The sequence below is a fragment of the Anabrus simplex genome, chromosome 1 (genome assembly GCF_040414725.1).
Source record: "Anabrus simplex isolate iqAnaSimp1 chromosome 1, ASM4041472v1, whole genome shotgun sequence".
NCBI lineage: Eukaryota > Metazoa > Arthropoda > Insecta > Orthoptera > Tettigoniidae > Anabrus > Anabrus simplex.
The window spans coordinates 389,053,718-389,070,708 of NC_090265.1; the positions used below are offsets into that span (position 1 = coordinate 389,053,718).

The 16,991-nt window shown below is 35.7% G+C and overlaps 1 protein-coding gene across 2 annotated transcripts in view; it reads left to right on the forward strand.

The window, feature by feature from the left end:
- The window catches only part of LOC136856825 (protein argonaute-2), a 467,999-nt gene that overhangs the window by 104,278 nt on the left and 346,730 nt on the right, over positions 1–16,991 (forward strand). For both annotated transcript variants that reach the window (XM_067134979.2, XM_067134978.2), the window contains exon 7: positions 5,649–5,754. In XM_067134979.2, the coding sequence (XP_066991080.2) occupies positions 5,649–5,754 (106 nt within the window). The remainder of the gene's footprint in view (positions 1–5,648; positions 5,755–16,991) is intronic.

Genomic DNA, 16,991 nt, shown 5'->3' on the forward strand with positions numbered 1-16,991 from the left:
TCAAAGTACTAGCCAAGTCAGGTTTTGTGATACACAATCGAATGCTTTCACTAAGTTCAGGAAAGTGAGATGGTGTATTTTATTCTTTTCACTGTATTTCTCAACTAGGAGTCGTGTAGCATTTATTGCATACATAGTATTGCTGTTTTCCTGTCATCAGAAGCACATACACACACAATCTCTCTCTCTCTCTCTCTCTCTGTGTTTTTTTTTCCTCTTCCCCCCCCCCCCCCTCCTCTCAATTATCTTCATTTGAGAAGTCTCATATACTTAGCACGCTTAGCAGGAATTCCTTTCCTTTTAAAAGATGGGTACAGCGATGTTCTCTTGCCTGTTAAGAGGGATTAGTTCCTGTTTTATAATGTAATTGAACATCAGTGTCGCTCAGGTTGCTACATTACATTTTAGAGAGCACCACATCTTTGCAGCAAGATCATCTGGGCCTGTGGCTTTAATAGCTTAATATGCTTCAAAGTATTCTTGACTTCAGCAATGCCAGTATGTTTGAAGGCTCCTTCCATGGTTCTGATGTTGGGAATTGATGGGTGGGAAAACATCTTGCTGGAGATGTTAACAAAGTAGTTTCACCAGCAAGCTAGTTTTTATCCAATCTTCCAGCACATTGCATGTTTTGGCATTGATGCCATAGGCATAAAAATATTGGATGTCTTCGATTTTGCAGTGTCTTGATTTGATGAGTCGGTGAACATCGCATTCTGTTTTACACGTCAGGCTCGTCATAAAGTTTTTTATCTCGTGGCTTTTCTTGTCTCTTTGCAGGTTGTTTTGTAGGCATTGTAACAGAACTGTGTTTTATCATCAAGAAACTTGTGATAAAACAGTTTCTTCTTGAGTACTAAATCTTTGACATTATTCCAAAGCCACATATCTTTGTTGAACCACTCGTGCCCTGGCTTCTTTGTTGCAAGGATTACTTATGCAGCTTAGCAAGCAGCCTCTTTCTTTATTGTTCAGCTTTCTTCTTTCTAATTGGCAGCAAAGTTATTTGAGTTGCAGTGTCCTCTTCCAAGTGGCACCATTTGATTCTTGTTAATCTTCTTTCGGCTGCATATTTATTGTTTTGGTGTTTTGTTGTACAACTTGCTAATGATTGGTCGATTTTCGTGGCTAGTGTGTAGCGCATCTTTGACATCTCGTCATCTGATGAGAATATAGTTTATTTATGTTGATTTTTGTCACTGTAATATATATTACAAGTTGTCCATTTCATGACCGTATCGATGTTTAATCAAGAATTAAGTATTAATAACCACCTAATCGATACTTTATTAATGCCTCAGGCAAAATTGAATAAAATTAAAACTTACAGGACATGTTTCGACCACTTAGTGACCTAAAAAACAATCCCCCAACAAATCTAAATAAGCATCAACCTAAATCTTCTTTTAATTGTGAAGAATTCCCACCCCCCGTCATGAACTTGTCGAACACGACGTTTACAGAACAAGAATTACAATTATTAAGCAAAGGGCGTAATCACAATTGGTATAGTTTCGATAACAGACAAGTATTAATACAAACTTTAGCAGAAACGGAGACAGCCATACAAACCCTTCCAGTCGACATTCAGAATGACGTACGGTACGAAGCAAAGAAAAAAATTCCCTCCATAATTAGAGGGTTACTAACCGATTCCACAAACACTAAAATCGAGAAGGATCTTCAGCGTAAAATTAGACAAAGTGATGTAGTGATAACGAAAGCTGATAAAGGTGGAACAGTAGTAATATTAAATGAAACCGAATACATCAATAAAACAGAAACTTTTTTCACTAACAACAAATTTAAGGTAATTGAGAAAGACCCCACCCTAAAAGTTCAAAAGAATTTGAAAGGGATACTGAAGCAAAGCTCCTTCCTTTTTAACGACCAAGATATTCAAAAACTCGTTAATATGAATCCAGGACTTCCTAAAGCAAGAGCTATGCCTAAATTACATAAAAAGGGTGCACCTATGAGACCTATAATTAATTTTTGGAGAAGCCCCACATACAAAATATCCCAATTTATTCATAGTTTCTTAACTCATAACTATGTATTTTATACCAAATCTTCGGTAAAAAACTCCAAAGAGTTCTGCATTGCTATTAAAGATTTCAAGTTAACTTCATCTCATGTAACAAGTTCCTTCGACATCAAGGACATGTACACGAACATTCCTATTAAGAACACCATTGAGATTATAAAGACGAATTTATTAATTCACAAACGTATCAGTATACCTGAAATAGAAAACTTCATTACTATCTTGGAATTCGTTTTGAACCACAATTTCTTCTTTTAATAATAAAATATATCAGCAAGATGGACTTCCAATGGGAGCGCCGGCTTCTGGAATTTTAGCTAACATTTACCTCGACTTTTTGGATCACACTCAGATAGTAGGTCACATTAAAGGACTCGATCTCTGGCTTCGATATGTTGATGATACCTATGCCATAATTAACAAGGAAATGAATGATAGTCACAGTATCCTTAACACTTTGAATAATTTAGACCCAAACATAAAATTTACAGCTGAAGAAGAAGAGAAAGGCATACTCAATTTTCTGGATATCCAGACAATTTGTAAAAACAACCATTTCCAATTTAAAATATACAGGAAACCCACTTTTACCCCGACTACAATCAAAAGTGATTCTTTACATCCCATCTCGCAAAAGAAATCAGCTTATTATAGTTTCGTCAACAGAGCCTTTGAAATTCCGCTAACAGAAACAGACAGAAAAAAGGAACTTTCTTTCATTCGTCAACAGGCTCTACATAATGCCTTCAGTTTGAAATTCATCAATAAAATCATCACTAAATGCAAATACCAACAACAAATTAAACTTAAACAGCATTCAGAAAAAGGATATGTAAAATTCACCTTTAATAACCCGAAGATTTACGAAATCACCAACTTATTCAAGAAACACAATACCAAGGTAGCCTTCTCTACAAACAACAACACGAAACATAGATTCTTTAGTCATAATAAAGCTAATAAACTTAAAGATGACGAATTCCATGAATCGGGTATTTATAAGCTGACTTGTGCTCAATGTAAAAAAACTTACGTGGGACAATCTGGAAGGAACTTCTCAGTTAGATATCAAGAACACGTCAATGCTGAAAGATACAAAAGATTCTCTGCCATGGGATCCCATATGAAAGAGTCCAACCACAAATTCACCAATATAAAACAGGACCTTCAAATTATCTGTATGATTAATAAAGGTAATCTTATGAACAACCTGGAAAACATCCACATCGTTCTTGATAAAATGGAAAAGGGTGAAGAGAATCTCAACGGAAACGAGCATAAAAACATCTTATATGAGAATATTAGCAAATACTTAGAATGGGTAGACATGAAACAGACTAGACGAACAAGAGATATAATCAAACACGACATCGCAGAAGCACAGCCCAATCTCCCTCCTCTCTCACATGTTATTTTAGATGAAGATAAAACTCTACTTCCCTTCTCTCCAGAGCTTTCCATGAACTGTCAAACTGTATCACATCGTTACTTCACCAGGTCGCGCTCAAAAACAGACCCTCTAGACAGCGCAGAATAAACATCTTTTCCAAACAAGAACGAGAGGCAAGATGACCTATTCTGATGACCTCCATTTTTTATCAAAGGAGTTTCCAAAGAACTTTTATTTGTGCTTATTGTCATAATGTTTTTCTTTTCAGTTCTTTATTTATAAAGCTGAAGAGGACCACTAAGTGGTCGAAACATGTCCTGTAAGTTTTAATTTTATTCAATTTTGCCTGAGGCATTAATAAAGTATCGATTAGGTGGTTATTAATATTTACTTCTTGACTGTAATATATAACAAAATATGAATCAAGTTTCTTGAACCATATATTGATGACGAGTAGAGTGTGTGGTTTTTGTCGAATGAAGAATGAATAGTTATTCTTCTCTCCATATTTGTATTAGCCATGGGCTGCATAATTATCTTCTCTCTGTCCAGCCTGTTCATTAAGATCTTGCAAGTCTGAGGTATTCTTCAAGAGGCACTTTAGAATTTCCTTGTCCGACATTGCCCATAATTAGAGCACTGCACGGATGAGGATATTCACAGATTTATCCGTGGATATCCACAAAGATGGTGTCTTGGTGGATGCAAACTGTATGGCAGTGCGGATAATTTTGCTCAAAATTTCTAAATATTGATATTGATTTTCATTTAGGTCTACTCTTATTTTTGCTTGTGGTTAGGCATTCCTTGACAGTGGTATGGGAGGATGTTGATATATTATTGAGCCTTTAGACCATAAAGTCGTAAATGTGATCTAAGCCTAACTGGCTTCTATTTAAAATCAAAAACTTCATTATTGGTTTCGTATTGAATCGAGATTCACAAATAAACAAGAGAATTATAAGGTCCACCTATTCAGTGCTGAAGAAAATTATGTGATAGATTTTACAAGTCTGTTAAATCTTCACATTTCACTTTTTTTAGTCATATGGGACTGGTTTTGACAAGATTGTATGTCATCATCAGCCAAGAAAAGAAAACAAACTATTGGTATAATTTTACTAGAGATGTAAATTCTAATATCTTTTTCTTTTCTTGGCTGATGATGCGACATGTTTTCTTTTCTTGGCTGATGATGACATACAATCTTGTCGAAACTGGTCCCAGATGACTAAATAAATGAAATGTGAAGATTTAACAGACTTGTAGAATCTATCTCATTATTTTCTTCAGTATTGAATAGGTGGACCTTATAATTTCCTTGTTTATTTGTGTAACTGGCTCTTGCCTGCAATTAATGGAAGGAACAAAGGTCAGTACTTTGATGGTGGTCCCGAGGAGAAATTCTTCATAAACCTGTGTGCCTGTAGGGGTTCTGGTGCAGGTATGAGGTCTGTTGTATTATGTTAACAGATTTATCCGTTTCAATACCTTAGGTGTTATATACTGTAATTGAATACATACAATATTTGCAGATAAATATTTGTGGATGTGGATAACCATATGCGGGTGCGAATGAAGGAAGTGCGGATAATATTTTGTATATCCGCGCAGGGCCCTATCCATAATCACATCTTTGGTTGTTCTGGGGTAGAAATGATGTGGGAGCTATAGAAGTGGAATTTTCTTCCACCTGTATCAGATGATCTTCAACACATGATAGATGATATTCATCAGATGGTCATCGTATCTCTGGACTTCGGAATCAGGAGCTCTGAACCTCACTGATACACCGGATCATTTGAAGAGTATCGTTGTACATCACCTTATAACTGCACAAGCACTGATCAATCTATTATGTTTTCCCATTGTATCGTCCACGTTTAGTGTCTACATCAAATGACAAGATGGGAGTGCTATCTCATTTAATGGTTGCAATGTGTGCAACAATGTGTGCTCTTGAATATATCGAGTACTTGCCTCAAGTTATAGTTCTGAATACTCATGAAATATTTTCAGTTGTGGTGAAATTCTAGAGTTTACTAATCTGTGAGGTTACAATCTTAGTAGGTATGCTGATAGTTGTATTTTATTTCTGCCTGATATAGAATTTTTGATGCATTGTTGTTTTGCAGTTGTTTGTACAAGTTAATTCTTTTCAGAGTATGCATTTTGCATTTTTTTGACATCAGACTATGCTTTTTTTTGTAGGTGTGCTGTGGAAGAATTCAGGTTAAAGCATTTCAGGAATCGCTATCCAGCATTTGATGGAAGAAAGAATCTCGTCAGTGCTAGTCCGCTACCTTTTAATGATGAGGTAGGTACTAATATTAGTTATACTGTCTTTTTTGTTTTCTGTGGGATATTTGTGAATTTTTTTATTAGTGGGGCCCTATGGAGTAGCATTATTGTACAACAGCCCTGTTTGATAGTACTAGTGATTATGCATGAAGCTGAACATTTGAAAAGGAATTTACTTTAATATGAATAAGTAACACATTTTCTTCTAAACATGGAGGAGCCTATTGAATATTTGCCATTTCTTCTTCTTCCTCTTGTAATTTAAAAAGTCCTTAAGATTATCACAGCTATCATAAAATGGTGTATTATGATCTATATTTAAGCTTATAATAGTTGGCTGAGGAACTTCTCTCTACCGTAGTTGACGAATTGGTGTTTTTGCTTCTTTTCTGCAGATAAGATGTTTCTAAATACGGAGTCTAAAAAGAGAAGATCCTACAAATACTATACAGAAAATACAGGGTATTTCACTCAAAGTGGGGCTGGCCGGCGCAATGCAGTGGGTAGATGGGCGAGCTAGTCATACAAGCACATGGCAGCCGGCTGGGCTTGGGGACGGGAGAGCGCCCATATGAATCGCATGTAAATAACAAGCACATGTACTAACTCATAATCAAAGTAAAATAATTTCTCACCTTGTCACAGATGATGATGATGATGATGATGATGATGATGATGAAAATGTCCTGCACCTGCATGTATACACTTCTGGCTTCGTCTAAGGAAATTTTCATTCATACGCATTAGTTCATCTACTGAGATAGCCTCTATTTCTCTCATGATATTTTGTTTGAGCTCATCTACAGTATCAGTGCATAAATTGTATTTTTCAATTTTTTCCATAAATAAAAAATGTGGACCACAATGGTTCACTAATTATTCTGTTGTCAAAAATTTCCTCAATTAAACTTAATGACTCACTAGCCGTATGCGCGGTTGTCAAGTCTTCCTGGAAATATCCAGCCTGGCATTCATTGTCCGTCAATTGTTAAAAAATGTTATGGTAATGTCATTCCTATATCTCTACCCTGTGATTGTGGTTTCAAAAACTATAGGCCCTATTATCCTATCATACTGTAGATGAACTCAAACATAATATCACAGGAGAAATTGAGGCTAGGCCTATCTCAGCAGATGAACTATAGTGTATGAAAACATATTCTGTGACAAGGTGAGAAATTCTTTTACTTTGATTGTGTATTATTGCATGTGCTTGTTATTTATATGCAGTTCAAACGGGCGCTCTTACGGCCCCAATCTAAGAGAGTTGTCATGTGCTCGTCACACCAGCTCGCCCATCTACCCGCTGCGCTGCGCCGGTCAACCGGCCGGCCCCACTTTGAGTGGAAGGCCCTGTACCTCGGTTACTAAAAAATATAAATTTTATACTCAAAATAGATAGTTAACATGAATCTCAGCCTACCAGTGGCAAGAGCCCAACCCAAAATACACAAAGATGGAATGCCAATACAACCAGTAATTAACTTCAGGAATAGTCCCATCTACAAATATTACCATAATTTGTACACTTTTTTTTTTTTTACAGAAATACTGTACCTTTCACAGTAAGAAGAAAATAAAAATTAACTAGAATTCTGCAATATAACAAAAAAAAAAAAAACTTAAGCCTTCATATACTATAAACTCGTTTGATGTGGCAAACATGTATTCCAGAGTCCCAGTAAAAGAAACAACATAATCAAAAAAAATCTTAAACAAAAAAGCAAACTAAACAGCCCTGAAATAGAAGAATTTATGACTTTTCTAGAGTTCACTCTCAACAATTATTTTTCTTTCAGTGCTAATATATACTGTATTTTCTCATATATTAGAGCTTCTTTTCTTTGTTTTTTTTACACACTTTTATAGCTGCGAAAAAGCAAGGTGAGGGTGTCCAATATGTGATTTTGTCCAGTGACTTCAGGGTATAAAGAAGTATAAACTGTACATGTATGTAATCTACACTATTCTTTAACAAATTTGTGATTGTATTCCGAGTCCTACTGGCTGCCTTCGTTGGAGTAGGAGGCAAATACCAGTCACTTAAATGTTTTTAAATTACTTTTTTAACGTGTCATTTATAGGATCTATTGTCCATGTCGATTTTTAAATTATTAGCTGATGACCTCTTATACAAAACACGAAAAGATTAGCTCGTATCTGGGAACTTCTACCATCTAAGGTAAAACTGCTTCCTCTTCCTCACTTCCTCCGTGCAGTAAAGAAAATGTATATGTAAATAGAAACCCATATGTGATGTATGTAACTTGTATAATTTTTTTTTTTTTTTTTTTTTTTTTTTTTTTTTTTTTTTTTTTTTTTTGCTAAGGGCTTTACGTCGCACCGACACAGATAGGTCTTATGGCGACAATGGGATAGGAAAGGCCTAGGAGTTGGAAGGAAGCGGCCGTGGCCTTAATTAAGGTACAGCCCCAGCATTTGCCTGGTGTGAAAATGGGAAACTACGGAAAACCATCTTCAGGACTTGTATAAATTAGAATTGTAAGAAAGATGGGTGCAAGTACAATTGAATGTGGGCGAATGTGTACGCGTGCGTGTGTGAGAGTGGTTGTGAATGTTGAGTGAGAGTATAAATGGCTGAGTCTTCTTACTCTAATATGTGTAGAATAAATCAAGATATTTATTATTCTAAGAGTATGGAGTGTAAATATGTAAATTTAAACTTGTCTACATATATGTAAATATTTAGAGTTTATGTACACATGCATGAGGGGATGGAGGCACTTCTGTGTATGTGGGGCTTGCCCTTTCTCCATCTACCGCCCCTAAATTGTACATGTACAATTTAAAGAAAATGTCCTAAATATAATGTGTTAGTCCTATGTAAATGCAGGGCAAGTGATTTAATAGATGGAAACTCTCTCTCAATTTAATTTGGCTCTACATGTAAATTATGTTCCAGTATACTATTACACAGACAAAATAATAAGAAATCTTTCCATCAATTAACACCACAATTGTGCATTACTTAAACCAGCATGGACTGCACACTACGTAATACGTTTTGCTACCTTTAGCGGCAGCAGTCACTTGAATGTTTCCCATAGATTTGTGGTAAAAATTGAAAAACTTGTCCTCATCATTGCTTAGTTCTTCAAACCGCAAATGAAAAGCAACCCCTTCTTTAGTTAATTGGATGAACCTAAAGAATTCTCCTTGTTTTTCCATCAATCACACCGATAATATATCCACAAGACAAGTAACCGTGTGGGATCCATCTTCAGTAAATGCATTGGTATGATTGCTGGATATGGCTAGTAGTTGCAGGGTCGAAAGTCAACAACTTTATCTGGTAGTTTACCATTACTGCAAAAAATGTATCATGTGAAAAGAGTCAATTTCATTTCGTGTTCAATTGGCCTGTCACTATGTTTAAATAGATTAATTCGGTGGTCTTACACTAAGGAGAATCAAGTAACCTTAACATGATTTTGAAAAACCTGACAAAAAATTGGTACTTTCCTGCAACTTATTTCTGTACTGAATTCATCCACTTCATGGCAGTAGTACAAGAAGAATTTCTTGATCTTTTACTTATAACCTTGCTAATGATTAAAAAAATATTTGTTTTTAAATATTTTTCTGTTAATTTATTAGTTATAGAATGTATTTTGCCGTAATTTCAAGAGGTAAATATTCATATTACATGTTAATCAATTTAGGGGATAATACAAATTATTACTATGCCAAACAAAGCAACAAAAAAAACCACAGTTGTTCATTGACATATTCATCAGTGTGGTCGTCATTTTCTGTTTGTAATTCACTCGCTTCTGTTTTACTTCCAGTCTCTCATAAAAGGGGTGATCCACTGGTGGGACATTCTGGATTGATATTATGCCCCATAAGTTACATCATAGGCAAAAATATCATTCAGTTTAATCCCTTACCGAAGTTTATTTCTATGTAATTCTTTTCATTGGTGTGGATAAATCTTGTAATTCATAGGCCTACTTCGTTATTTTTTTTTTTGTTTGGTGTGATTTCATTTCCTTTATATATGTAGACATTGTACTTTCCTTCTACATCCTGTAACCTAATGCATGTTCCAAAAACTTCGTAGTCATGAAGTCACACATTTGTGCATTTGTAACCCAGTTTGAACAAGAGAAAGAAGAAATGAAACAGAGCCTTTTCAAAAACAGGAACTTCAATAAACCCAGATCTGTACAAGTTTCATGCATGGATCGACCTGTTAAACCACAAACACCATCAACATGGAATGAAAAATGACAGGTATTGTTGACAAGAAACATACACTCTGAAACAAGTATTGGCCAGTGATGAACACCACAGTTTCCTTTTTTTGACTCTATAATTTTCAGCTATTTCATGCTATCATGAAAGAGAAAATATATCACGGTACTTCAACAAAATTCTTTCAATACATGCTAAATTGCTATCATTTGCTGGATACATGACCGGGTTCATTGAATGTATGGACAATCTCCATTTTGACTGAAAATGAGTTAATTCATCACACCCATTATGCTTCTGTGAATGACGAAGGAACTCGTCCCGCCCATTATGTGGTTCCGCGAATGACAAACTGGTTGCATCCACTACGTGTGCACGCCTTCACAGAAGAAGTGTTTTTTTTTTTTTGCTACTTGTTTTACGTCGCACCGACACAGATAGGTCTTACGGCGACGATGGGACAGGAAAGAGCTAGGAGTGGGAAGGAAGTGGCCGTGGCCTTAATTAAGATACAGCCCCAGCATTTGCCTGGTGTGAAAATGGGAAACCACGGAAAACCATTTTCAGGGCTGCCGACAGTGGGGTTCGAACCTACTATCTCCCGAATACTGGATACTGGCCGCACTTGAAGTGTTATCTAGCCTGCCCATTTTGACATAAATATGTATTATGTATGATAGTACATGTATCACACCCTGTATTTAGAAGTGAGAGATATTATTATTATTATTATTATTATTATTATTATTATTATTATTATTATTATTATTATTATCTGTATTTCAGTTGTATATTTTGTCATTACTATTTGTAAGCTGGGAGATCTCCATATGTACTGTGAGTAATTTGTTTTGTACAACGATTGGGAAAACTTTGCTATTTTAACTTGGAGAATTTTCACGAGTCATTTTGAACTAATCAGAGCTTGTTGATGTAGTCGGGAAGTTCTATGAATCATGTGAAACACCTGTGTCCATTGATCTTGTGATCGCCTTGTGACATGTGGATCTACTTGTGATTGGCTGGCCAGGATGAATCTCGATGTATCTTTTTGAGAGGCAAGGGGAAGCAGAGCTCTATATATGCATGAGACGATATGGCGAGAGAAACACACATGATACAATGAGTGAGAGACGAGCCTGTACGGGAATGAAATAGTGCTGATACTCTTACTTCTGGATATACGGTACTGGAGTGGCACTGCTGCACTGTACTGGACTGGACTTCAAACGTTTGTGGAACATAGTATTTTTATGTTTGTGGAACGTGGCTGACCTACAGTCTGTGGAGTGCTTATGCACTGGGTATTGTATCACTTTGTGGCGGCCTGGTATTATATGTTGGTGAAAGCTATCTCAGACTTTCCATCATTTATGTTCAGAAACGACAAGCGTGTGTTGCTCAAATGTATATATCTTTAAAACAAGTGTTAAGAGTCCGTGAACACAGTATTATGAGGTACAGTATCTGTGTGATATAATAAGTGCTGATTATGAGAATCGGCAAGTCGTGTTGATAGCGAGACAGTGAAGGGTACTTATATGCTTACATGTACATTGTTCAACGGACTAACTGCAAATGGTGGCTTAGTCCTCGCTTTTGTTTTCCTACTGTTTTCATTGTTGTTGTAAATATGGAGCCTTCCATTAATATTTTGTGTATGTATTATATGTATATGTTGGTGTGTTGATGAGGTGCTCATGCACAGATTTTATTGAGAATATAGTTATTTTAGAATCAGTGGAGTTATTGATGAACCTAGGTGCAGTTCCTACCTATTTAGTCATTTTCAGAAGGTTAGGTAAGGCCTGAAGTAGATGTACCAGTACGCAGCATTATGTACACGCCCTGGGAGATGAAGAATTATCATTCTCTATCTAAATTCAAGGGATCCATTATGGTGAACTCTGGCGCCAATACTACGGACATTTTGATTAATTATTGTTATTAATTTTATTAAATCATTTTATTTCAATAATTTTATTGAGTTTTGAGTAATTTTCTCTTTGATCATATAATAATATTAACAGTAAAGTTACAAATGGCACCCAAGCGTCGGGCAGTGATTATAGTTAATTATTATTATTATTTATTGGTATTCACAAAGTTACAAACGGCGCCCAGCATGTGGCTGAATGATTGGTACATCTGTTAGGCTATAAGCGTAGGTGCACTTGTCAGGTGTGGATGGAATTCTACAAAACTATATCAGTGAACTGTTTCATATGTATTTTGGAGCATGAAGAAATGTTTTAGCAAGCCGAGTATTGTAAAATTAAGAAATAGAGAGGTTGTTAAAGTTGCTGGTACTATGAATCAGGATAAGAGAAGTCAAAAGAATTCCACCACATCAAGTCTATCTAATTTGACTGAGAGTAGCGAAATGGCTAACAGCAGTGAAGATCAATCGGCAAAGATTATTGAGGAATCGAGTAATCCAACTCAAACTCAGCATGTAGGGGTTGTTAAGAAAATGATTCAAGAGGAGGCTTTAACTTTTAGTATGATTAAATCGCTATTTAATTAATTGTCCAGTAAAATCGATAATCAGTGTGTTGAATCAAACGGTAAAAGTGATGAATTGTCCAGTAAGATTGATAGTCAGAGCAAAGAGTTGAAGAGTGAATTGAGTTTTTAAGTAATTAAATATACATCACGGGTTATGAATTTCATGTTGTTGGTCCGTATTGAACTGAGATAACATAACACTACCAGCTAAGCTGCACACACCGCCGCGCAAGGCGAGTGTCCATTCGCTTTGTTGTAATCTATTCTTCCCTCCGCGTACTTTGCATTTTACTGGCTTTTCTCAATTTTAATAGGTCCAATTTGGTTTCCGCTATGAACTGAGAGTTCCACCCATCAATATCACCACGCGCAGCTTCTACTTTCTTCTCAAGAAGAATTTTAAAACTTCATATTCAGTCTGCACAATTCCAACAATCAACCATGCAGCCCTATCAACATAGCTTGGTTACTTAATACACCCAGTATCTATTTTCTGCTTAAGCTGATACAGTGTATAAATCAACTCTTCATAGATTCTTCTAGAGAGTATCATCTCCACATTTGTTACCCAATCATTGCACATACTTGTATACTTTTATTATCTGTGTCATGTTATATTGTGTTCATTCTCAGTACCATAGCACTCGGTCCACAACCGTTATGTATAACCAGAACCTACTGAATTCCATCTGATAGACCATGTGTCTAAAATCAAATTGACCTACAACACAGAACATCTCATTTGTACTTTTACACTTGTATTATATATTGCTCACCTATGTCACTCGTAATATTTCACTTTCATTGGCAACATTTTGAGTGCCATAGCACCTTGCCTATTTCAACCACATATCTTACTGTAAATTATATATTCATAAGGTTTTACTGATTAGTAACATGTTTTAGTATTTCACCATATATTGTGTATGTTTAAATATGGCTGATAATGACCCCATGTAGGGTTGAAACTAGTCCCATGTAATCTAAATAACATTGTAAATATAACTATGTATTGAATAGGTGGAAACCTCTCCTGTTTATAATTTATATATTAAACGTACATTATTAATAGCGAGTGCCTTGTCACGTCGTGCTTGGCTGAGAACATGTTGGTTCGTGCTCCATATTAAGTGTGTGTTTTCCTGGTGTATATTGAAGTTAGACGCCTAAAACATGTTTCTACTGCTGCAGTAAGTTGCATAGGAGTATTCAATACATAAATTAAATCGGTAGATATTCATATAATTGCTTAATTGTGCAGTTTTAGAGTCGTTACGTGTATGAAAACATTAAAACACCAGTGTTGCCAACCTAATTAAATTGAAGTGTCGGGGTATCCTCACTGTCACGCTCTTGCAAGTCAAGTCGATATATCGAAAGAGTGTAGCAATGAGTACCTGCCTGGAATGTACAAAGGCCGTGCCTAGGCAAGACGTAACAGCAAAGATTCAGTGCAATGACTGTAGTAATTGGTTTCATAGCAAGTGTGTTAATCTTAAGGAAACGGATGTGGAGTATATGTTGTCACAGGGTCAGGTATGGAGGTGTAAACAGTGTTCTAACAAGAGGTGTATGAGTTTACATAGTGATGCGACAGTGGTGCCATCTGTGAGTGATATTTATAAATTACTGCTAACTATGCAAGAGAAGTTGGACAGTGTAAACTAGTCTACTACTGACATCGAGTGATAACTAGGCAATTCAATTAATGTTTGTCATGAGAGACTGGATGAAAACAGTAAACTTATTAGTAAACAACAGGAAATAATAGACAGGCAACAAACTATTATAGACAATTTGGTCACCGAAAATAGGCGACTGGCAAACATGGTAAACAATCTTGAGCAATATTCAAGGTCTAACACTGTTGAAATATTTGGTGTTCCCGAGTCTCGTAATGAGGATGTAGTGCAGACTGTCATCAATATAGGCAAGGCTTTAGACTTAGATTTGAAGGAGGACATGATTGATGCTTGTCATCGATTGAAAAAGGTCTCTAATCGTCCAACTTCTGGAATTATAGTTAAATTTGTTAGAAGGACCCATAAAGAGCAATTACTCGCCAGGCACAAGGTCAGACATAGATATCAAGGATAATTTAATAAAAAACCACCTATTCAATACTTTCCACGTTTAATGTGGTTATTATCTACATGATTTTATGTAGACTTATTTAGGTCAGGTACATGTTTCACCCATTATTTTGGGCATCTTCAGCCTGTATACAACCTTTAGGTCAAGGTTTGGGACCTTTTTAACCAATATAAACATACCAATATATACACTATATACAATATATACATTATATACAATATATACAAACATTAATGAACCCTTAAGATGGGTAACATTAGTTAATACAGTTACGTTTTTTGGTCCTAATCTATCTAATATGAAAAATGTCCAAAACTAAAATGGATCTTCTTTTTGGTAAAGAGGATTACATATCGGGGTTTATGTGACCCCTATATCATATCATGTTCTTGACGTACCGTGTCTGTTGACAGGATGTGTTGTCAACAATAAGTGGAGATTTGAACTGATTGTTGATTGTAGGTTGGTCAAGATTGAAAATATAAATTTAAATTAAATGTGTTTTAACTTGGCAGTTCTATTCTGGTTAACTTAAAATGTTCAAAATAAAATGAAATGGATCTTCTTTTTTATCATAAGTCTTGAGAAAGGGTGATATTAAAACTGGGGCTTATTTGACCCACGATTTTCATTTTCGTGTTCTTGACGTAACTAATATTTAAATGTGTTGTCATACACAAGTGGAGATTTAAAAAACCAATTGTTGTAGGTAGACTGGTCAAGAACGTTGTGAATGAAACTGTTAGCGTCTTGACTTTGGGTCTCATGTAACATCAAGGAATTGACAAGAGTACAATATTAAGCTGTTTCATAGTTTTAGGCTGCTGCTTAATTGAGAAGGAACATCCTAGACACTTGATACAGTCTTGTATGAATATTGTTCCCGTTGATGTGTTGCTTGGTCTTTGGGAGGGATCTTAAGAATATCTGTAATGAAGTAGAAAAGTAATATTGAATTAAAAATTTAGAGTACGCGTTGTGATAAAATGTATTAAATTAACACCTCTTAACTGTAAAATGACTTACTTATTCAATTAATACTAGATGGACCTGTCTGTTCCGGCAGCGCCTGTCTTATCAACATTTCTACTCCTGGTGCTGTACTGGTGCGGTAATGGAGGGGCAGGGCATGGAGGGAGAGTGGGGGTAGGCTGGTCTATGGGCGTGTGTGCTATTGCTGGAGGGGAGTTTCTAGAAGCGATATGGGCGGGTATAACTTTTGGCATGGTGGATGAAGCATTTGAGTGTGGAGGTTTAAATAATTGAGGGATTTTGTTTTGATCTGAATTCACGATATTAATTAATCTAGGTGTTACTTCGAACAAAGGATTTTTAATTTCATTGACGTCGTTGAGATTTTTATTTTTATTGTAGGTTTGGTATAAAAAGATGTGTAGATTTTCCAGTTCATTCATTAATTTCCCTTTACCTATGCTTCTAATGATGGTAAGATCTTTCTCTATGGACGTAAAGTGATGGCCCGTTTCTCTCATATGTTGGCTCATCGCTGAGTACTTATTGTGTTTTTGAGCGTTATAATGTTTCAGATATCTCGTGTTAAAGCTCCGGCCAGTTTGTCCGATATAAGAAAAATCACATTGTGTACATGTTAGTTTATATATGCCGGACCTTGAATAATGGTTGCTATTGTGATTGACCTTGTTGTGGTCGGCACTGCCGGAACAGACAGGTCCATCTAGTATTAATTGAATAAGTAAGTCATTTTACAGTTAAGAGGTGTTAATTTAATACATTTTATCACAACGCGTACTCTAAATTTTTAATTCAATATTACTTTTCTACTTCATTACAGATATTCTTAAGATCCCTCCCAAAGACCAAGCAACACATCAACGGGAACAATATTCATACAAGACTGTATCAAGTGTCTAGGATGTTCCTTCTCAATTAAGCAGCAGCCTAAAACTATGAAACAGCTTAATATTGTACTCTTGTCAATTCCTTGATGTTACATGAGACCCAAAGTCAAGACGCTAACAGTTTCATTCACAACGTTCTTGACCAGTCTACCTACAACAATTGGTTTTTTAAATCTCCACTTGTGTATGACAACACATTTAAATATTAGTTACGTCAAGAACACGAAAATGAAAATCGTGGGTCAAATAAGCCCCAGTTTTAATATCACCCTTTCTCAAGACTTATGATAAAAAAGAAGATCCATTTCATTTTATTTTGAACATTTTAAGTTAACCAGAATAGAACTGCCAAGTTAAAACACATTTAATTTAAATTTATATTTTCAATCTTGACCAACCTACAATCAACAATCAGTTCAAATCTCCACTTATTGTTGACAACACATCCTGTCAACAGACACGGTACGTCAAGAACATGATATGATATAGGGGTCACATAAACCCCGATATGTAATCCTCTTTACCAAAAAGAAGATCCATTTTAGTTTTGGAC